The 23,719-nt window shown below is 46.7% G+C and overlaps 2 protein-coding genes across 6 annotated transcripts in view; both read right to left on the bottom strand.

The window, feature by feature from the left end:
• Positions 1-3,839, bottom strand: part of RAP1GAP (RAP1 GTPase activating protein) — a 61,957-nt gene extending 58,118 nt beyond the window's left edge. The window contains exon 1 of one of the 2 annotated variants that reach the window (XR_012511421.1): positions 3,726-3,839. The gene's annotated coding sequence lies outside the window, so the exon portion shown is untranslated. The remainder of the gene's footprint in view (positions 1-3,725) is intronic. The other variant, XR_012511420.1, reaches the window with a different exon arrangement.
• An 8,564-nt stretch (positions 3,840-12,403) lies between these two features.
• Positions 12,404-23,719, bottom strand: part of USP48 (ubiquitin specific peptidase 48) — a 73,706-nt gene continuing 62,390 nt past the window's right edge. For all 4 annotated transcript variants that reach the window (XM_010957410.3, XM_045518449.2, XM_045518448.2 and 1 more), the window contains exons 23-27: positions 22,591-22,746; positions 17,739-17,864; positions 16,242-16,290; positions 14,012-14,038; positions 12,404-12,955 (exon numbers count right to left, since the gene is read on the bottom strand). In XM_010957410.3, the coding sequence (XP_010955712.2) occupies positions 12,933-12,955; positions 14,012-14,038; positions 16,242-16,290; positions 17,739-17,864; positions 22,591-22,746 (381 nt within the window). In that variant the 3' untranslated portion in view covers positions 12,404-12,932. The remainder of the gene's footprint in view (positions 12,956-14,011; positions 14,039-16,241; positions 16,291-17,738; positions 17,865-22,590; positions 22,747-23,719) is intronic.

Below are 23,719 nucleotides of genomic sequence, written 5' to 3'. Positions count from 1 at the left end.
TTGTGCCAGCACACAGTGGGAGCATCACAAGCTTGGCTCCTTCTTTCCAGTGGGGAAGGTTGGTGTCCCAGTGGAACCTCCCTGTTTTGGGGTGTCTCTCCATCAGCAACCCCCTGCCTTTTCTCCCTTCCTCTCTGAGTCACTGCCTCCAAGTACAAGTCTGCAGCCCTAAAAATAGAGCACATATGGGGGCATAAAAATACCCACAGATGTAAACTACAGCAGCAGTGCCCCCCTGCCCTCAAGTCCCCCTCCGCTGACCCCAGGGTGGCCTCCCCAGGAAGCCCCTGGACTGGCAACTCTTGCTTGACCTGGTGTGGACCCAGAGTTTTCAATCTGCTGGGAGTCCTTAGCCAGGGGCCGCCTCTTGCCCACACTGCCCAGCAAAGCCAAACTTCCTTTCCTTGTTGGCACAGGGCTGCCACCTCACACCTCACACTCCCTGGCAGGCTGAGATGCCTCCCAGAGCTGGAGGCGGGCCCAGAGAGGGGAAATGACTTCCTTGGGCCACACAGCCAGCAAGAGGCAGGGCCAGGCCTGGACTCAGAACCAGTGCCCTGGCAAGCCCCGGGGAAGAACAGCAAAGCCCGGAGCCCTTGCTGCCCTCCACCTGGCATCAGTCTGCCCTGGACACCACATCCAAGCCCACAGAAGCACCTCCCAGCAGCTGCCTCTCAGCGATGCCAGCCTCCCAGAGGCACAGCCAGGGTGTCAGGGCCCAGCTTGGCAGAGGTTCTGCCAAGTGAGGAGGTGAGAGAGGAAAACTCAGAGGATTCCCCTCCCTTCACACCACCTGGCGCCCAGCCTTGCTGGGAAGGCAAAACAGAAAACAGGACTTTGCAAGACCTCCTGGAAAGGTGACGAAGGAAAGGGAACTCCAGGGCTGCATGGAGCCTGGGCTGGGGGTGCCCTGTCTTGGGAGGGGCCCGTAGAGCAGCACCTTCAGGGGTAGCAAAAGGGCAGCCCAGAGACATGCTCTCTGGCAACCTGACAGGTGTGTTTGGAGGAAGGCGAGCAGGAGAGGAAGGTCTACTGAGGGGGAAAGACCAGTCAGTTTCCCAGGATTCCCAGGGTTAGCCCACCAGGGTTCACAGGAACCAGAAAAGAGGGAAGATGGGAGGCTGAGGCTTTGCTGGGGGTCAGGCTTTGGTGGTCAGAGGGGCTTCTGCCACCTCCTCCCAGGTTGGTGCTGAGTTCACATCCCACGCGCAGGAAGCTGATGGAATGCACGCGTGTGTGCACCCGCGGTGGCCTGGGTGTGGGTGGGTGCGTGTGCATATCTGCCAGGTTCGTTTCTAAGGGTGTGGGGCCTCCTAGTGCTCCTTCCTGAGTGTATATCATGTGTGTGGCCTAGAGGAGATAATGGAAGCAGTTATCAGCCCGATGAGGGCTTTGGAGGCGGCCCTGGCCGACAACACCCTCCACCTCTGTGTGTACACGACGTCTGGACGGAGTCTCTCTCCATCTGCCAGGTCAGTCAGAGGGAGAGGCGGGAGTCTTAGCCAGGGTGTGCGGTGTGTTCCGGTGTCTGGGTCTCGGGGTATTTGTGCATCGGAGCGTGTTTGTGTCTGTGTCTGGCTGTGCACGGGTCTCGGCTGTTTGTGCAGCACGTGCGGCTACTCAGCGCGTCTGACGGCAGGACAAAGGCCTCCGCCGACAGACAGGTGGTGTGAAAGACAGACCTGCCCCAGGAGTCCTCACAGGGCCTCTGGGCTCGGGAACATGACAGCCGGCAGGGGTGGGGCCCAGTGAGAGGGAGGTGGAGCAGAGTCTCCGGGCTCCCTCACCCCAGGCCTGCGCGGACACTGCTGGGGGCCTGAGGCAGGAGCAGCAGAGAACCCTGGACCAAAAAGGAGACTGGTTGCATTTCAAGAGGCCAAAGGAAGAATCCTTCCTGTCTCATAGTGGGTGGAGGATGGACAGGGCCAGGAGAGGGGTCTCTGGAGATCCCTGCCAGGCAGACACCCAGGGGCAGAGAGGAGAGCTTTGCCCAAGGAAGGCTGGGAGCTGGGAAGGTCCCAGGGTGGGAACATCACCATGGCTGTGGGCAGCCATGGCAGAGCAAGCACAAGGCTCTGGGAGGGGGAGGTCTGAGTTTCAGACCCTAAAGAAAGGTGAAGTTCTCCTCAACCTGATCCAGCCTCCCTACCTCCATCCAGATGCACCCCCACCCCCACCCTGTGCAGCACAAGAGAGCGTGTCACCTGTGAGCCACTCCATCCCACTGCTGTGGAGATCTGCCTGGACCAGGAGTCAATGAACTGATTCTAGCCAAAGGCAACTCTGTGACCTTGGGCAGTTTATTTAGCCTCTCTGAGCCTTAGTTTCCTCATTTGTGCAATGGAGATCTCTCAGTTCCCCTCCTTGAAATGTTGCTGTGGGTGAGGAAGGCACTTTGCCACCTGAGGATTAATCATTACCCTGGAATTTTTTCCAAGGCCATTAAGGCATCCCTCTGCTTCCCCAGACCCTCCAAGTGCCAGGAGGTCTGAGAGAGAGACTGAGATCCTGGATAGAGGATTGAGAGGGTATCTCTGGGCCAGCTGGGCGTGACCACCACCTGCCCCACTCAGCTGCTGCTCTCTCCCTGTTCAGGGGCCTCTTTGGCTGATTTCCCTCTCATCAGCTAGGAAACTCAGGGTGGCCTTTGCCCTGGTCCAGCTTCTTCTTCCAGACACCCTGGGGAAGGAGGGACCCCTACCCTGGGGCAGGGTGGACCTGGAGCCAGGGACTCATCTCCCTTTGGGGAGGAAATGATAACCCCCTTCCTTCGTTTTCCCTCTGCCTTTCTCTCCTGCTCTGTCCTGGCCCAGCTTTTCTCAGTGCCCCCCCCCTCTGATTTTGGTGAGGGAGGGGAATGAAGCATGGGGCTAGATGCCATGTGCCATGTGTGAGGGGCGGGATGTCCTTGATTCCACCCCCAGGCCTGTGGTCCATCCCAACAAAATCTTGGGGTCACGCACAGGTCGGGGTCTAATCACCAAGGAGGAGGTGTGCTCACCTCCTGAGCTGGTGTATGTGTGTGTGCGTGCGTGCGTGAACACAAAATATCTTCCCGAAGCCCAGGCGCCCCACGGCTGGCACCAAAGTGCCTGCGGGGTGCGGGGACCGCCCTGTGGATTCCCATCGAGTCCTCAGATCCTGTGGCGCCAGGGGAAGCGACGAGGGGGCGCCCGACCGCGTGACGCGGGTGCCCTGCTCCGCGGCGGGTCACAGACGGGGCGGGGCGGGGGTGCGCGCTGTCCCTGGGGAAGCAAGGACTTCACTGACCCTCAGCTCAGGATCGTTGGACCACCCCCACTTCCCTCCTTCGAAGACCTGAGAGCCTCTTCCTGGGGGGTGTCGTGGCCAGGCCCCTCCCGGAGGGATCCAGGGAACGCGCCCACTTCTCCGCGCCCCATCCACAGGATGAACGGAACACGGGACCCCCACCCACGCAGGGGGGTGGGACCCGAGACCCTGATCCTCGGCCTGGACTCACCCCCCGGAGGCGGGGGACTGAGCCGGCTCAGCCCAGGCCTGACCCTCGGTCCCCCGCCTGCAGCCGCGGCCAACCAGGGCCTGTTCCCGGTCCCCGCCGGCCCTGGCCCCCGGGTCCCCGCTCGTGGCCCCCATCCTCCTGCCCGGCCCGCCCGCGCGGGGTCTCAGCTGCCAGCCGAGGGGAGCCTGAGTCACCTCCGTCCCTTCCCCTTCCCAAGGCCGCCGCCCGGGCGGGGCGGACTCACCCGCGGGCCTGGGCTGGGGGCGTCCTGGGCTCGGCACTCCGGTGCCAGCGGCAGCCGCTGCAGCTCTGCTCGGACGCGGCTTGGCGTTCGCCGCCGCCGCCGCCGCCGCAGTTGGGGGGGTGTCACGTGACCACGGAGCCTCCTTCCCGGCGCGCTCCCCCCTCACTGCGGAGCCCGAGCCGGAGCCGAGCTGGAGCCGCGGGCGCGGGAGCGGCGGAGGCCCCCACCTGGCCGCCTCCAACAGGTCCCGGAGGCGGGCGCTCTGCGCCCCAATTTTACGGGTGGGGAAAGTGAGAACCTGAGGGCAAGCACTGGCGCAAGGTTACAAGGCTAGATGGACAGGGCCCATGCTCCAAGGAGAGTGGGACAACTTGGGGGGCAAATGGGGGCGACGGGAAAGGTGGGGGCCACTCTCTGGGCTCGCGTGGACTCCGCGTGTCCGCAGGGGCGGGGAGGAAGGAAAAGGTGCACAGGTTTAGCTGGGCGAGGAGGCTGTACCTTCGCCGCACATCCTTCGCATGGTCGCTTAGCGCGCGTCCTCGCTGAGGCCCCGCGATGACTCCGCAGCCCGTTAGTGGCTCTCCGACATCCTCCCTGAATTGGGCAGCTCGTGTCCCACTCCCAACCTAACAGGGAAGGCGGCGAGGGGCGGGGGGAGTGGCGAACCTCAGGCCACGCTCTTAAAGGGGTAGTGGAGGGAAGGCAGCAGGACAGTGGAGTCGAGAGAGTGAAAATCCAGGCAGGAAGGGGCCACAGAGATCACCTTAACCTGACCTCTGAGGCCCAGGCGGGAAGAGACTTGCCCAAGGTCACATGCAAGTGAGCAGCAGCAGCAGCAGCAGCAGCAGCAGCAACACTGCGGACACGTGAGAAGCTCCCGGGCATCCATCCCCACTGAAGAGAACCCATGTTATGAGCCCACTGGGCTCCCCTCCAAGGGACAACCATCGTAGATGAACCAAGGAAACAGGCAGTATGTCTACCAGGGCCAGTGCTGTGAGGTAGCCCCAAGTCACATGGAACATTGACTTTAGAAGGGATCTTTGAGACCTCTGGATCTCAAATAATTGCTCTAATAACTGGGGAAACTGAGGTTGCAAAAGGGGTTGAGACAAACCTCCATCTCATCTACCCTCCAAGGGCAGCAAGTCAAAAGGACCACTTCACAGACAGGATTTAGGGAAAATTTGAGTCTTGTATTCACTTATTCAACATATTTATTGAGCACCTGCTGTGTGCTTAACAAGTGACTGTCACTTCCACCCCCACCCCTCGTTTTCCCAGCTGTGGGAACTGCATTTCACTGAGGAAAATACCTGGGACCTTCAGTAACACATCAGCCTCTGGATGATCTGAGACGTACAGGCCGCTGAGTTCTCAGTCCTGCAGGGGCTGGAACCAGGACCACGTTTCCCCACCACGATCCTCAACCCAATCAAGAGAGGTTAGACTTAAAGGGGAACAGCAGCCTGTGCCTCACCCTCATCTGACCCCCCCCCCCACCGCCTCCACAAATGTGAAAAGGCAGAGGCGAAGTAGAGTTGGGGCACTAGTTCTTTCCAGTTTTTTCTGTCTCTCCTGCAGGCTCACCCCAGCTATGTGTGGGAAAGAGTTCCGAGCCCAGGGCTTCTCAAACTTCTAAGAGCATAGGAGCGGCCTGATAGAGATTCAGTGGGCCTGGGGCCTGAGTTCCTGCATTTCTAATAAAGCTTGGCAGCATTTCTAGTCCAAGACAACATCTGAATAGTGCTGGTAGCACAAAGTTGCCAGGGAAGAATGAAAACTGCTGGGGCTCTGAGAGTCGACTGTTGGAGAGGCACCTACTCACTCTGGACCCACCCCAACCCTGGGGGCCCTGTGATTTCCTACCTAAGCATCAGGCCTGAGCCTGGATCCTTCTAAGGATGCACCAGGGCTTTAGAGTTTGGTTTAAAGCTGTAATAAGAGGGAAGAAGTTGAACGAGACTGGCCGAGGCACTTCCAGAGGTGGTGCAGAAGGAATTTCGTAGCAGCAGTTGCCCCAGACCAGTATGTTGTACAGGGCACTGGTCCTGAGATGCTTGGTGAAATAAAATCCTTTTTAGGAAATGCTGGTTGAAAGCCCAAAGCCCTTCCAGGGCAGCATGCACTGGGCTGGCCTGCCTATAGCAGGGCTCACATATCTCAGGAAGTGCACACAAATTCCAGGGTTCTCTGAAGCACCACATCTCCTCCTGTCCTTCATCTTTTTTTTCTATGCTAGGCTGGATGCACCCCTGAATTCAGTTCCCATCAAAATTCCAGTGCCTCTTCCTGCTTCTCCAACTACTCCCCCAAAGAGCCCTCTTCCCCTCTGGCCTCTCAACTCTGGCCACGAAGGCACTGCCGATGGTACCATCCCAGATTGTGAGTGGAGACAAAGGTGCCTCGGGCAAGGGGCCAGCAGAGGCAGGGGAGGCACGGAAATGAACTAAGCGGGGAGTTGCAGCTGTAACCTTTCATGGTCTGGACCAGCAGACCCCAAGGTCCCCAAGGGCCTAGGATCCTATTGGCACTGAGGGACTGAATGTACTCAATCCTGGCGGAGTAGGTCAAAGAACGAAGGCTCTTTTGTGCCAGGCCTCTCTTTCTTTATGACCAAGTGCTTCAATTACAGCATTTTCCTCTTTAAAGAAAACCTCAATGCATGAGGCTTATAATCTCTCTTGTGTCCTGGGGGGCAGCATGCTGAGATTGTCAGGGGCCCTGGGGAGAAGGCAGCAAGCACGTGCCATAGGGGGCTGGGCACGGAGCCAGGGTATTGAAGGGAAGATTGGATGAAGGCCCCAGAGCTTTGCTTTCCCTGCCCTATTTCAATCCAAACCACTCAAGACTGACCACTCACGCATGGCTGACTCTGGGCACAAGCCTTTTCTTTTCCAAACGCTTAATACATTGCGACCAAGCCACCACCCCTGCCCTCCCTCCCAATTGCTGTAAAAAGAAAGCTGGTTTCAAAAAATCTGACATCTAAGAAGGGTGGAGAATGAAAACGGGGGTGGCACAACAGTAAACTTGGAATAATGCAAGCAGGAGTCCAAAAATGGGAACGATGCCTTTTGGAAATAACTCTCCTGTCTCTGCTCACCCCTCCCTGGCCAGATCAACAAGGAGAAGGATGGGGATGGGGACCACCCAGTGGAAAAGGCAGAGGGAGAAAACCCAAGTGGTAGGTCCCCAAAGTATGTTGTTTACAGAACACTGAGTCAGGTCTGGGAGGGGCTGGTAAAGAGGAGTGTGGGCTGCAAGAATAGCTGGAAGGTAGGTCCATTCTGGTGACTGGATAAGGACTGGGTATCAGCTCCAGAACGTATCTGTCAAGAACCTGAGGCCTCAGTGTCTGGGTGGGCTGCCATGCTGATGCTGGAGATACAGCAGAGAGAATGTAACACTGGGGGACCCACTCTTGGATGACACTGTGAACACAGCCAAGAAGTCCCCATTTTGAAGACAAAGGAGACAAGCCCAAAAGTGGGGATAGCACTGCTCACACGAAAGTAACAGAAAACTCTCAGAAATCTTGCTGGGCAGGAGCTTCCAGTGGATTCTGGTGTTCATCTATTATTCCTTGCTGAGAACGCATTTTATGTGACACACTGTGGGAGACAGGATGAAAAAGATGGCCAGAGCCCCTGCCCTCAGGGAGCTAGAACAGTCTCACACTAATTAGGCTAATTCATTTTCTGGGATTTGGAGTTGTTTTAGGTGCAGTCAGAATATCCAGCACAGCCCTAACTCCAGCTCCCAGTTAAGACAAAAATAAATAATTTACTCTAGTCCCAGAATTCTAGACAGTTTAGCACGGCTTGAAGCCTCTTTCACCCAGAACCAGTGCGTGCTACAACTGGGAGAGAAGATGCAGCAAAAACTCCAAACCAACCAGTCAAAGTGACTCACATACTGATAAAACGAGGAAGTCCTTAGAGGTGATCCAGGTAGGCAGTTTCCCAAGTGCACACCGGGGAACTTCAAGGGAGTGGGTGGGTATGGGAGTGGAGCTGAAGAGATGCAGCCTCCCTGCCTCCTTCCACCTAGTTTGTCCTTAACAATTTCTACACATCCAAACTCCTTTTAGAGGCCCAAAGGGGAACACACTTGTCCAGGATCATAAAGAGAGCTGGTAGCAGTTCAGTGTTCCCTGGGTTACAAATACAAATACACTAGAATAGGGGGAGGGGAGACCAAGAGCCAAACAAGCAGAGGCCCACATGCCAGACGGCAAGGATTCAACCGGGCAGCGGCGGCTCAGACCTTCTGGCTTCCTTGGGGTGTGTCCCCCACTTCCTGTGGCCCAGGGCCTGCCTTGCCTGGCAGCACTAAGGCAGATCTGGAATTCAAGCTGCCACTCCAGCTGCTGGTTCCCTCCCTGACCAAGAGCAATTTCACTTCAAAGGCCTGAGCCTACAGTCTCAGCCAAATCCTTGAAAGCACTTTTTTCCCCCCTTTAAGCATAATGGGGGCAAACAGATGATGCCCTCTATTAGAGAGCAATACTGTAATTATGTTGGACAAACTCTCGGAACTAACTTCGGGGGAAATCAGACAGCCTCATGAAAGGGAAAGTGTGAAAACACAGCCGGAGAAGAGCCCACGTGTCACTGGTGCTTGTGGATGGAGCCCATTTGGCAACAACATCCATTTATTTGGGGATTGTGGTGGTGTCTGCGCTGAGTAGGACACAGCAAAGGCTCAGTCCAGTAATGAGCTGGTGCAGGTTCCAATTCTAAAGGCAGAACAATGTCACCAGGCGACTTCCGGCAAGCTGCAAAGACGACTTGATTCACAAGAGGAATTCTGCAACCTCCCTCTTCCCCAAACCTAATGAGGTTCAGAAGAGATACTTAACTCTTATCACATGAAGAAATGTCACCACCTTGTCTGAAACGTATGCATTTAAAGTGCTGAATGTGACATGGATGGCAGTACACTGCATTCATTTCATAAAACTGGTCATGTGGTTGACTTGCTGGGGAAGGGGAAGCACAAGAAACACCTGTTCCACGCACTCTACTCTTGAACAATATTATTCACTGGGCCTCAAGAAGTACATGAAGAATGAAAAACACGACTCTCAGATCAGGAAGTAGCCTGAAGCACTGGCCAGTCTCCTGCTTTGCTTCACGATGCCCGGTGCCTGCCTCCCAGGCTCCCGGCACCTGTTCCTGATATTCTTGGCAATGACAATCAAAACACCGGAAACTGCCCCTCTGGGGCAAGACCTGCCTATCACAAAGACAAATCTTCAACCAGTATTCTAAACGTGTTTCAAATATCTTTCAATACGACCCTGCAAAAAAGAAGCAGAATCAAGGTGGCTCATTGTCTGGACATTAGTTTCACTTTCCTTGGGGGCCAAGAAATATTTATGTAACAGAAGACTGAACACCTCTGCAGCCATCATTTTAAGTCTAAGGGTGTCCAGCATAAGGTACATCCTAAAATTCTCAGAGTGGGAGGTTCCAGACAGCTTGGCTATGTCGTTAGAAGACCTTTCTAAAGACTCAGGGAAAAGATTTCACAGAATTTCCTCACAAAGGCTAGAGTCTAATTTAAAAAAAAAAAATCATACAAAGCATTTCACCCCAACAATATTTTTTATTGCTTGCTCCTGAGTGTGGGAGGGTAAACAAGGCAGCAAATACTGCCCTGTTCTAAGAGATAAGGGAGCTAAGACAAAGAAGCGAAGCTAAGTAACTTTCCCTAGTTACAAGGTAAATGGTGAAATTACCCGGAACACAGGTGACCCAACTTACCAAGCTTGCCCTTTCAGTACTCACCTACACACGTACATGCTCTCTGAACAGCTAGAGGACCCCTCAGCCCAACTAACTCACCAGCCAGACTTGGGGAAAAACCACAACTGTGTGGGATGTGTGAGACGGAGAGGTTGGCTTCTGTGTTTCCCTCCTTGGCGCCCGGGACTCGGCACAAAGCTGTTGCTCAGTGAAGTATCTATCATACAAAGTGGCACCATTTTATGAATATCTGGAACTTGTATTTTGATGAATAAAGAATTCCAATAATGTTGGTTATCAGACCCCAGCTAATGTTGGCATCTATGCAATGTCTGGGTTTTGAGGGTGGCGAACTGCTTGCCTTCAGAATCAGAAAGGCAGCTGGCGACAAAACGCTGCATCCGAGTTGGGGGTCAGTGTGCAGGGTGTTGGCAAAACGGTGAGAATTTTCTTAAAATGAAAATCCTGGCTATTTATCAGACTGAACCCTGTTCCTGGTCCCTTGTAACGCCACCAAACAAACTCAAACGCCAGAGAGAAAGGATGTGACACTCCTGCGTGATTCTGTAACAGGAAAGACAGGCTCTGGTGCTCATTCCACCTCAGCAGTTTGTTTGGACAGAGACAAATCATCCTTTGGGTATTTAAAACGGGTTACTCAATCCCAGCATTAGCTTCAATTATTAACCCGAGTCTGGTCAACAAGCCCATGACCATACAGACGAACCAACAGTACGTTTAAAGTAATAGAAAATTCACTCTGGATTACGACTCCATGGAAACAAAGGGACATTCATTTCTTTTTAATTTGACACAAAGGTAACTGTGATTCTTAACAATAAAGTTCATTAATACGCAGAAAGATAATTATTCCACCAAGGAATGAAGACATTCAAGTGGAAACCTATATTTCAGGTTAACAGAACCTGTACCAAGGTGGTATGTTGTCCGCATTAGCTCGAGATTGATGAATGGACAGAAATATGGGGGGGGGGGGTGGCAGATGTGGCAGATGGACGTAACTTCAAACTTCATTATACCTTCCACAGAAGACTTGTCTAATATAAAAAAGTACACATAAACGACACAAAAAAATTGATAGGAGTCTCTGCATTTCACGTGGTCACAGCTCAGAAAACAACCAATCTCCATCTATTTATAAATACACAGAAAAAGCAAGGATTTTAGGTTACATGTTGCACCTGTTTCCCCTGTACAAAGTGGAGAGGGTGGTGATGCAGGCCACCTATAGCAGGTATACATTGCTGTGTAACTGACTATGGGAGGGAAGAGGTCCCACTCTAAGGCTTCCCAACCTCTCAGAGCACAGGGGTGACCTGGCCTATAGATGCAGATCTCAACTCTGTGAGTCTGGGGGCCTGAGCTCCTGTATTTCTAATGAAGCTCTGACATGCTGCTAGTGCTCTGGGGCCACAGACAACATTCTGAGTAGTGTTGGTAGTTTGAGCTTACGCTGTGAGGGCAGGAGGAAGAAAACGGCTGGGCTCTGAGGGCCGATTCCTGGAGCAGCAGCTGCTCCCCCAGGGCCCACCCCACGCCCACCTGCTGGGCAGTTAATAAAGGAGGCAGTACTGAGACTGGGCTGTCAGCCTCAAAGAATTATCACATGCTGTTACTCTGCACCATTCCATGAGGGGAAAACACTCAAGTAATATGTTTTAAAACTGTTATTAACAGCAAAGTGGGAAAAATATCTCAGATTCTTCCTGGGGAAAGGGAAGTAGCTGCATCAAGGATTAAGTGGATGTGTTACATCTTTAGCCTGAGAAAGACTAAGTTGCTTGGTGTGTTATTTTATGTTCTGGCTTTTTTTTTTTTTTTTTGGAAAGGGTGTGGGTAGACTGAGATCTAAAGAATTAGGATTAGAAAAATAAAAAAAATTTAATAAAAATAAAAATCAGGATTAGCTATTCATGATTCCCTATGCTGACCTCAAGGGGGGACCTTAGGATGGTTTGTATGCAGCTCACTCTTCTAAGCAGACTCATTAAAAACACCCTGCGCCTCCTTAGGGGCACAGACTGAAGACACTGTAAACACAGAGAAACATAAGGAAGAAGTTGTAATTTTACCAAACAGCCAAAATTATTCTAATAAAAAGAGCTATTCAAAAGGGAGGCTGCCAAGGTTACTAGTCTTCAAATTGAACCCTGCCTCCTCCAACCAGTATTTGAGTTTAAATTTTCAGAAAAGGGACAGGGAGGGTTTGGAGTTGGGGGAACCAAGCATAAACCCAGGGCTAAAAAAAGTGTTAGCAAGAGAGACACCAGAGTCAGCATCTCTGCCACAAACATGTACATACAACATACGGCAAAAAACCCTCCAGTCTTCAATTCCATTTAAAAACCCCTCAATATTCTTAAGTATATTGCTATGGTTATGTGCTGCTTATCAACAATAATCCTGAGCTGGATAAGATGGCACCCCCAAACATATATGGTTTTTTCCCCCCCTTTTAAAATAGTATGATCTAAAAGATCCTTTCTGGGCATTTCCAAAGAATGCTTTCAAAAGAGAAGGGAGATCCAGGACATGGTGGCCTTGCAGGGTGGGAGGAATAAATTTTATATAAAAGCCTTATGTTACCCAAATGTATTTCAAGCCATTTTGCTCTTCTGATAAGGTGATCAGATTTCTCAAAAGTGCAGGGTGTATTTGAATAACAGCAGAACTGGAGAAGGGTGCTATCGCATGTAATAAACATTCGTCATTCTTTCTGAAATGCATGAAAATAAAAAGCTTTTGGAGACACAAAAAATGAGACACCATCCCTTGGCTTATTGCAGGAGATATGCAGGTGCACCCCTCCTTTACTCAACACTAAGAGACCACCGGGCAACATGTGAGGCAGATGCACTGGAGCCGACACAGAGAGGACTCTAATCTGAAGACACTTTTCCACAATTATGGCAAGTTCTTCACTTTCATGCTTTATTGAAAGTAAAATATGAATCAAAGACAGGTAGTGGTAGGTAAGCAGGTTATGTCTCTAAAGAATCACTTTTAGTTCAGAGCAGAATGTCGTCCTGTCTACTGGGATACAAATCCTTTATGGACCAATGCTTCTGGTACGAAACTCGAGCAAGGAAATATAACAGAACTTTATTCCCTCCCATGACTATAAATCTCATATGTAAACATGATTTACTGATACTGCTACTAAAACTTTCAGTCTTTACTTGCCCCCTTCCCTCCCACCACCCCCGTTAAATATAAAATTTGAAACATTTCCTTCAAGTCTGATATCCTTCAGTGCAATCTGCTTTATTTGACATAAGGCATTTTGGGACAGTCACTTTTGAATGGTTTTCTGCCTTTTGGAAGAGTCATGTAATAGCTTAATTCTTAAATCCACCTTTGCTTTAATGCCCTAACATGTCAAACTCCTCTTCCCTTCTGGTCATTTCTTAGCAGTCAGCAAGTGTTCAAAATATTAATGTCCAAGCAGCCCAGTACCTGGGAAAAGAAACACACGTGGAGGCACAGTTGTGAACTACAAGTTAAGAATTCATGAATTCCATCTGCCAAGAATGCATCACCAACAGGGAATATCCAACCTAATAAACAAGCACAGCAGCCCCTTGACGTGGAAGGATAAGAGGAAGCATCAGCAGACGCCAGGCTTTCAGTGAAAGGACGTTTCTGCTTGAAAGCCATGCGGTTCCTACGCGTTATCTCCACGCAAGTTAACCAGATTTTATTCATGCTTTCATTTGATGGCCATTTCTCATAATTTTTTTTCTTTCCTTTCTTTTGTTCTAACCACACCAGGAGTTTCTTTATAGTGGGAATGTGTAGACAAGTAAGCCACACTGACAGGGAGGCTTTATTTAGGCCAGTGTCTTGGCTCACTTGTTCGCTTTAGCACTGAACTCCTAGTATTTGATTCAAACTCATTCTTTCGCAAAATCACAATGTGCCGTGGACTTCTGGACTAGGCCACAAAGAATCAAAATGGCAACAGTTAAATCTGTAAATATCAAAGGTCTGGACTCGATTGTGTGCACAACTATAATGGCCAAGATGTAGTATGAGGCAGTGCCGTTTATCCATCCTAAGTGATAATCCAAGAAATGCCTTAACTCTAAATAGATGAACGAAAAGCTTTCTGCAGAACCTGATACAATTTAGCAAATTCTTCTCCCTGAATTCTTATCAGTTACACACAAATTGTTTTGCTGTGAGATGGGACTGATAGGAGGAACTGGAAAAAAATTAAGTATAAAAATCAAAATGCCACTGGCCAAATCCCCAACTTTCCCCCGAAATGAGCAAAAAAAAGCAGACTGGGCATCTGGCAGTAGAAGTCTAACAAACTGGCCCTATCTGAGGCCTGAACGCTGAAACAGATAATGAAGAAGCTTGAATGAAAAATGCATTTAACCAAAATTAATTTCAGTCACGAGACTCAGATTGAATTAAATTTTGAAACTGAATTATAGGCTTCACTTTAATAGAAAATTACAATGTGACTCTGACATTCATGAACAAAACATGACAAATGTAACTTACCTTTAAACCCTTCTTCTGGCATACACACTGGAGGGGGGAAAAAAGAATTCTAAATTGAAAAGATTGTCACTACAGAGAGAAATAAGTTCACTTCAATGCCTGAAGACGAAAAGTTCAAAGTAACTTTTAATTCCCTTATTCACCTATAACGATTACTTTTGAAGTTACAGATAATAACCGGATGACATTCTTTCTCTGTTTTTATTTTTATCAAAGCAACACATATGCATCGTCTAAGAAGTCAGATACTGGGAGAACAAAAGTCATAACTAGAGCCAACATTCCACATGATTCCAAGGGGGGCCTGGAGAAAGCCTTGCGGCAGACCCCCTCTCCCCCATCCTCCTTTCACTCCCATTTTCTACATGGAACCACTTTGCACCCCTGTAGCCAGTTCTTCTGGTATTTAAACTCTTTATTTCTAAATAACATATTTATATTGCTAATTCATAATTTTAGATAATATTTAATAACTTCCTCCCTGAAAGATAAAAATTTAGTTCTTCTACCACCTCTTATATACACCTGCCCCCTAGCCCATCCTCCTGACAGTGATTTTTTTTGTTGTTGTTTTAAAGCCAATCTCCAATGTTTACCTTTTTAAACTACATTACTACTGCTTAGCATTCAAATCCTTGGTTATGGTTCTTGTCTGGTATGACTGTGTCTTTCTGGGGTTGGTAACTGCTGCATTATTTATGTGTTTCATTTTTCTCTGTACCATCTCCAATTCCTCTGTAAACTCTTAGAAGACCTGTGAACCTCAAGACAGTCATCTTTCACTTCGACTCTTCCCTGGGGACATCCTTTGCCAAAGCCTGCATCCCACCGCTCCAATCTGGATGCGCTGAGTTCACTGCTTGCTGCAGAGCTTCTGTCCTGGAATTTCCTTTCACCATCTTCTAAGGATCTACTCCTATGACGGATCCCCGTTTTCCGGTTCCACTGTTGACTTCTTTATGGATTTACTCTCATGTTTAACAAGAGCAGACCCTCCCAGAGTATGCTGGCACATGGTGCATGACGGAAATTTTCTGAGGTCTTACGTGTGTTCAAGGAGCCATCAAGTGTGTGAGTAGCAAACAGTCTGTTGTGTTACACAGTTCTAACTTGGAACTCACTTTTCCTCAGAATCATGGAGGCATTGCTACATTAGTTTGTTTTTCTGACTGTTTTTTTCCGTTCTCCAAATGTTCCCTAAATACAGACCCTAATTTGTCTGCTCTTTCCATATTACTTATAATTAATTTGTAAGCTTTTTTATGCTCCCTGTGTGTCTATTTCCTCTGGGTTCCTTTTTCCAGTTAGGATGCCAGTGGTGACGGCATTAAGTTAGGTAGAAATAAAAAGTCAGCCTGACATCTTTTAGTTCCATGCTCTTTGCTGAACTGTCTGGTGCTCTCTGGCTGCACATTTCTGCCTGTCTAAGTGTGAGGTACTAAAAAGATGCCTGAAAATTCTGTCTGGTGGGCAGTGGTGGGCTTCACTGAAGGGCACTGGGAGATGAACCACTTAAAAACAAAATACACACACACACATATGTATGTATATATATATTTGTAAGTTAGTTTCTTGAACTGCCCCAGTTTCCCCAGAGGAAAATCTCTTCCTTTCGGTGTGGGAGGTAAGAGATGCGCTACTGATAACTGAACAAAGGGTTGGGGGGTGGTCTCCCTATTTGGTGCATAACAGGCCTCATTCTCATCTTTCTAGTTTTATTTCTTTAAAGAGCTGAAACACATACTCTAATTTTAGCCTATCGGAGGTGCAGGTTGAGAAGAGGCAGTGACATGGACGTAAAGGGAGAGGCTGTGAAGATCTGCGGGGTGGTAAGCTAACTCCTTATACAGTTTCCAACTTTTCTTTAGGTTTATTCCTTTCAGAGGCACCTGGGGCCTCCAATTCCCGTGTACCTGTCTAAGGCTCTGTGATTTCAATTAGCCTTGTTTCTTGTTTACTTCTTCCATCAGCAGCCATACATTTATTTCAATTTCCTTGGGTAAACTAGATAATTACTGTTCTCTCTGCTTTCCACTTTCTAAATTATCAGAGATTCTATGATCTCCTAAGATCAATAATGATCTTGGATCTAAGACTCTACCTACCTTAACAATATATGGAAGCTTTTTTCAAGGTTATAAGTAAAAATACTGTAGTCTACATAATAACTATAATCCCACCTTCTTTGAACAAGTTAGTCAACAAATTCCTGAAACAAACTGGTCTTTACCTTGCATGACATCATCCATTGCAGCATAATCTGCAATTGGTTCATCAGCCTAGAAAACAAATGAAGACAATTCAAAACCACAAAGGAGTGGGAGCCAGGAGGAGGAGCACGTCCCATCCTCCTCACACTGAAGGGTGGCCCAGGAGAAGAGCAGTGTGTTGCTCCAAGACACAAATACAAACACTGTCCGGCAGAAAAAAGGGTTCAAGCCACAGCCAGCGGTGTCCCAGATTAACAAAGGATGATGCCCCGTCAATGAGGGGTCTAGATTCATCACCCTCAAAACCACACATTGGATGTGGCATTGTTTTCCTTCTCCTCAAACACCTTTAGATGCAGAAATGTTCAGATACCCTGAGGTTACTAAATGTCAGTTAACTGATGTGCGTTAAGATGCCAGTGGTGACAGCATTAAGTTAGGTAGAAATAAAAAGTCAGAACGGTCCTCTAAAAATGCCAATTAAGTTAAAAATACATTCTCATTCCTTCGCAACCACCAAGAACAAAACACCCGTGTCCTTTTTAGTGCGGAAGCCAGTGCAGAGTCCAAGCTGGTGGTGGGATTAGTTGCAAGAGTAAAGAGGCCAATGACCAGCGTGCACCCTAGTTGCCCATCGGATTGGAAGTACAAACCCGTTAATAATACAGGCTGTTTCTAGGATTTTAGATAGGGTCCTAAAGATTCAGCAAAGCAAGTAAGTTTTCAAAATAATTCCACAGAACGTACAGTTCCAAGAAAAGCAAACAGAGGGTGGGGGAAGGTAGCAGAACAAGGTGGGTGTGTGTGCATGCAGGGGTAGATGTGGGTCCGCATCATCATTTCTGGGGCCTAACTTTGACCAGAATCAAAGCTCTATGGTATGAAGAACATATTTCACAGTTCAAAACCCTGACAAATATCCTACCACATGATGCAATGGTAAGCCTTCTAGCCACCAAAAAACAAAGAGGCAAACGAAAGTTAATGGAATCAAAACCTTAGGGAGGGTAGGATACAGCTAATGAGGCTGGTTCAATGATTCTTTTCCTGTGACAAAGTCTCAGAAGCCCCTACTTTCTAAAATACACCTTCCCACTGCTCCTAAATCCATTCCACCCAAAGCCAGTTTCCATACGCTGGAAATGAATCCCATAAGGCAACCAATGAGTGTTGTATCTGTTTGTTTCCTAGCTTGACTAGCTGGTACTTTTGAGCTGAGAGGAAAGGCAGGGATGCTTTAATAGTAGAAGTATGATTAAGCAATTTGTTGATCCAGAAGTTAGGGATGGGACCTGGATCTATTATTTTAAACAAGAATTATGAAAACCACACATGACCCAATGAGGTCATGACCCCGTCTAAGTCTCCTGTGGCTCAGCCAGAGATGAAGAATCCAGAGGCCAGTGGCTTATTACCACAGCCTGCTGAGGACCCGAGGCAGTTTAACCACCGCTGCATGTTTGGGTGTGTGTCATTAAAACTTTCTAGAATCCCTCAAGTAAAGAGCGGTTACCTACCTTTAACAAAATGACAGATTCAGGAATGACACCAAGCGTGCCAAGGGTGGCACAGTCATCACTTAAAATCTTTCCATCAATTGACAGATTCTGGTCAAAAGGAGCAACTGAAAACGCATGCATGATCTGTGCCAATATAAAAGAAACAAAGTCTGAATAAAGCCAAATACTGGGACTTACACTCTATTTGAATAAATAATGCATAGACTCCAATAAAGAAAAAAAGAGAATTCAGAATACAAAAGATATCACTGTTTGCAGTCAGCCCACTTGCTACATTCCTATTGGGACTATAATCCCAATATATCTGGGAACAGCCTTAGGAGGTCTGGTAGAGAATAAGGCAACAATTACACCCGCAGGTCCCTTTGTTCAGCACAATACAACCTCTCCATGGGTGGGGGTATGGAGAAATCAAAGGGGCAGAAGGTGGGACTGGGCTGACAGCTCCTTTGGTTATAAGGCTTGGGCGAGGCCATCACTCTCGCTCCAACTAGCCCAGGCTCCACATCCTTTTAATATCAAGTCAACCCCAAATTCTTTCATAAAACCATCTTTAAATTAACCAGCAGGCTATCTGGACTCTTATTTTGATTCCCTTAGCAAACAGCCTGGACTATGTAATTCAGCCCTTGGGACTCTCCTATATTCTTAGAATAAGTCTTGCCTCTAGGAACAAAAATATTAAATTCTTAAGGTTAGGGAACACATACGCCACCCCAGTTCTAGCCAAGTGTTAAAAATTAAATACATTCAAAAAGACTACAACGGATAATATCTAAACTTTTTTCTCAAATTAAGAAAATTTTTTACTCTTTCTCATGTCCATGTTGAAATTACCACCGGGGGACAAGGAGTTGGACTCAGAGAGCCACGCACAGGTATGTTCAATGATATGTACTGATTCTTCGCTTGGAGGGTGAGTTCAAGAGTATTCATTTTATTATGCTTCATAATTACATACTCACTGGATATATTCTATTGCATGTATCTTTCATTACCCAATATCCATGATGTTATTTGGGAACCGTCCTACGTTTTTATGCACTCTATTCCTCTACTCTGGAAAGACAAAACAAGCAGCCCTCAACCAACGTGTGTATATAATAGGGCCCAAGAGCTTTCCAAGCTGGGAAGACCGTGACCAGTAGAGTGATTTGAATTAACAGCACACAGATAAGTAAGAACAAGGATAACAACACAGGCTTCCTCCCCAACTATTAGGTCAGAATCGTAACTGAACTTCTCAGAAGGACATCAGCCCCTGCGAAGCAAGCAGAGGTCGATTAAACAGGGATCTGCGGCTGAAGTGTGCTGACGTCATCAATGAACTGCCTATGAAACAATAAGCCTGTTTCTGCTGAGTGAGGAGTACGTACGGGACAGTTCTGCCAAAGCCAGCCCAGCACGTGGGCATCGGGCAGAGGCAACCAGCCCCAGGTTACTGAATGAGACCCACGAAGCAGTTACAGTAGAGGTGTCTGACACCAACTTAAAGTGGGCGATGCCATAGCTGCTGGGCTGTAGGAAACACTTGTTCTCAAGCCTAAATGTGATGTATATGGTCTCTACGCCTCCCTATGAGACTGAACTGACAGTAAATACCTCAAGACTGGAGTACCATCACTGAAGGGCTGATGCTCACACTATATTTTGAGCACACAGACAAGGACATTTAAAATTCACTCAACAACTAATGAAGATGTACTTACCACGTGTTAAATACTGTGCTAGATATTGGAAATATAAAAGTGAGTATCCCACCCGGGAAGGGGCCGTAAGGGTGAGGACAAAACTAAGCAGTGAAGATGGTGGCAGAAGGTACATATGGGATCTAGCGAAGCACAAAGGAAGGAATGGTCAGCTGTACAACTGGAGGCCAAGACAGGGTTTGGAGAGGAGACGCTGTGAAAGATGAACAAGTGCCTACTGGTAAGGAAAAAAACGCTATTTCAGAATGAGAGAACAGGCTGATCAAAGGCATGGAGGCCTGTGGTATGGTAATTCATAAATCGTAAGTGCTAGGAGAATGCTGGAGTAGAATTAACATTCTATAGTTCTGTTTAACAAAGTGACTGCAGCACCATTGATCCACAGAGCATAAGGGAACCAATGAAAGGGGGAGGGTATAGTCTAGTGGTAGAGTGTGTGCCTAAAATACACAAGGTCCTGGGTTCAATCCCCAGCACCTCCAAGAAGAAAAAAATAAATAAAAACCTAATTACCCCCCCAAAGATTTAAAATTAAATGAAGCATTATAAATAGGATAAAAAAAAAAAAAAAAGATCAGTGAAAACCCTGTTCCTACAGATGAGCAGCTCTATGCTCCTGTAGGCCATGTATGTGGCAGAAATAGGGAAATGCAATAAGGAAATAAGGAAATGAAATGAAATAAGGAAAATGTCCTCCTTTTTAAGGCAAGCAATACCACCTATTCAGAATCTAGCTTTGGGAAAATGAAATAATACAATTAAAATACTGAGCATCTTCTGCAAGAGGAGATGGATAAACTGTACTTCATTTACTTTATGATCTCATAGGTGGATGAATTAATACTTCACCAATTAAGGTTTTAAACAACTATAAAACGGTTATATGTAGAATAAAACATTAGTTTTCCAAAGGTTTCCCCTAGAGGAAAGGCTCCGTGAAACATGAAAGAGATACTTTATGTAAAGAGTCACCCACCTGAGGATCACATGCATGCTCAGAACACACTGTAGCAGTGCCCAGGCTGCTGGGCTAAAAGGTCCCATCTAGTAGGAGCTTCAAAGCTACCACCACAGTGCAGTGAAGGGAAATTACATTTCACTGCCCTTTCTTTTGACTGCCTGGATCATGGTGATCCCTGAAGCAAGGGTGGGAGATGAGAGGAAGCCCACTGCAAAGAAGCCGTGCAAGAATAGCACACCTGGGGGTTTTCTTGTGAACAGCTGCTGCCTTCTAATAACTCATTTGTGCAGGTAACATGCTTCTAGATAGAGGTTATTTTGGCTGACTTTTGATTTATTCTTCAAAAACAGCAGTCCACAATAAAAGCAGCTACAGGCTTTGAAAATGCCTTTATCCACAGGGACTCTCTTTGTAATTCAACGGTTTTGAATGTTCGAGGTTTACCACTGACAGACAGAAAGCCAGCGATAGAAACAAGCTTTCTCGGGTGTAAAAAGCTACAATAACGGAGTAAAGATATTACACCAACACGTTTATTTTCAGAGCCGTGGGTTCAAACAAGGGAAATACCGTTCCCAGGAAAATCTGGAACATATAACACACTCAAAGAAAGCCTGTACTTTTGCCTCAATTACAATGATAAATATCAGCAAAAAGAAAAAAATGCAGATCCAGTAAACTATGCCACATGAAAGTAGCAAAGAGGGAAATTCGGTCAACTTTTGGGATCTGTATCAGTGACTAAAACAGATAAAGGGCCAGATTTTTTTCATGGACATCTTGAATTTATCAGCCTCTTTTTCCTGGCTTTTGAGACATACCATTGGCATACTCATTTATAGTCCTTTAGTATTACTACCGAGAAACAATATCGTGAAGTGTTTTCACAATGCCTGCATTGCACGCACTGGGTTGATGTGCAAAGAGCAGTAGTATCAGCTCTTAGGGGAGGGGGAATGGAGAGAGAATGATCTAAAATGAACCTTTGAGGGGAGGGGATAGCTCAGTGATACAGTGCCTGCTTAGCATGCACAAGGTCCTGGGTTCAATCCCCAATACTTCCACTTTAAAAATAAGTAAATAAATAAACCTAATTATCTCTACCCCTTAAAAAAAAAAAAAAGGCATTCTTAAAATGACCCTTTGAAAAGAAACTTCTTGATGTGCAATAGATTAAATGGATCTCAGTATTTCTCATTATTATTGGAAAGCTACTCAGAACCTGCATAGAAAGATTCTTGGCTAATCTTGAAAACTTTAAGTCTTTCTAAAGAAAGAAATTTAGGGACCCTGCAGGCATTATTCTAAAATCAAAAATGACCTCTCTCAGCAGGAGGGTATAGCTCAGTAGTAGAGTACGTGCTTAGCATACACAAGGTCCTAGGTTCAATCCCCAGTACCTCCACATACACCCCAGTGTTCATAGCAGCCATTATATACAATAGCCAAGACATGGAACCAACCTAAATGTCCATCAATAGATGACTGGATAAAGAAGCTGTGGCATATTTATACAATGGAATACTACTCTGCCATAAAAAAGAATAAAATAATGCCATTTGCAGCAACACGGATGGACCTACAGATCATCATCCTAAGTTAGCCAGAAAGAAAGAAAAATACCATATGAGATCACTCATATGTGAAATCTTAAAAAAAAAAAAAAGGGGGGGGGGACACACTCTGAACTCATCTACGAAACAGAAAAACTCATAGGCTTAGTAAACAATCTTATGGTTACTGGGGAAAGGGGTTGGGAATTTGAGATTTATAAATGTTAGCAACTATATATAAAAATAGACTTTAAGAAAGTTCCTTTTGTATAGCACGGGGAACTATGTTCAATATCTTGCAATCACCTTTAATGGAAAAAATATGAAAATGAATATATGTATATATATATGCATGACTGAAACATTGTGCTGTACACCAGACATTGACACACTGTAATTGACTGTACTTCAACAAAACAAACAAATAATAAAAATTTTAAAGCCCTAATTACTCCCCCCCAAAAAAGACCTCTCTCAGTGGCCCAACACTATTGAGCAGATAGCGGTTTAAAGGCTCAGCCCTGATAGAAAACACAGATACATATAGAAACATAGGCAGAAAGCAGGAACTTGCAAAGGTCCTCCACGTACAGAGCATACTTAAGCAAATGTTGTATTTTCCTCACCTGAATTTTCAATTCTTTTAATGTTTGATTAGCAGAAACAAGAAGTGCTTTTTCACCACGAACTTTTCTATGCCGCATACTCCGTCGAATAACTTGCTTTTGATAGGCTATATAATTTTGATGGGATATCTTTTGCCGCTTTGTTCCTCCATTGCTCTACAATAAAGATCCGGAAAAAAAAGGAAGAACTGAAATTATCGATACTGTGACCCCTGCTCATAAAGTTCATCAGACAGGCAAAAGCAGCTTACCTATCAGTCCCTTAACCATTTGAGATTCAGTGTCAACAATGAATTGGGCGGGGGTGGAAGGGGTACAACTCACTGATAGAACGCATACCCAGCATGCACAAGGTCCTGGGTTCAATTCCCAGTGCCTTGGTTAAGGGGAAGGGAAGAAAAGATAGAAAGAAAAAAAGAAAACCTCAAAATATAATAAAATGATTTTTTTAAAGATTAAAAAAAAATAGGCAACAACGACAACTAGGAACTCAAAGTAGGTTCCTAGTAAGCTCACATGAAATTTTTAAAAAGAATAAATGAAATACACTTCTAACTGCATGTAAGCTCTAGGATTTAAAAATGTGTGTAGTATAAAAAGGACATTTAAAAGCAAAATGATAAGTTTGACCTCAAATCAGAAAAACACGTTCTGATAAACTGAAAATTTTTAATATTACTCAATTTTATTCATTAAAAAACCCTGAATCCTAATTTGTTTGTATTAAATATTTTCTCTCCTTTTTTGTAAAGGACACAGAAACTACAAACTTCTGAGAGCTTTAAAATGACAGACAGTACCTTAATCAAGACACCAAATTTAGCTTAACTAAAACCAGGACAGGACATTGTGCCTCTTGACACAATCACAAAATACATAGCTTTGCCTATGAAACACTCTTGCAAAAAATATTTGTTAGACTGAATCTCAAACATTTAGTCCCAAGTTCCAATTTACAGAAAATACAGGGAAAGGAAATAATTTAAAACCAGTGACATAAAGAGGCAATCAGATGAATCCAAAATGCGGGATAATCTACAAGAAAACAAGAAAAGGTTGGGAGGCAGGATGGAGATGACTACAGTGTAGAGTGGTACAAAACAGTGCACATCTTGACTGTATGCTGGGT

The sequence above is a fragment of the Camelus bactrianus genome, chromosome 13 (genome assembly GCF_048773025.1).
Source record: "Camelus bactrianus isolate YW-2024 breed Bactrian camel chromosome 13, ASM4877302v1, whole genome shotgun sequence".
In the NCBI taxonomy this organism is placed as follows: Eukaryota; Metazoa; Chordata; class Mammalia; order Artiodactyla; family Camelidae; genus Camelus; species Camelus bactrianus.
The sequence above is the reverse complement of the archived record's forward strand: the minus strand, read 5'-3'. Positions and strand labels throughout refer to the sequence as shown.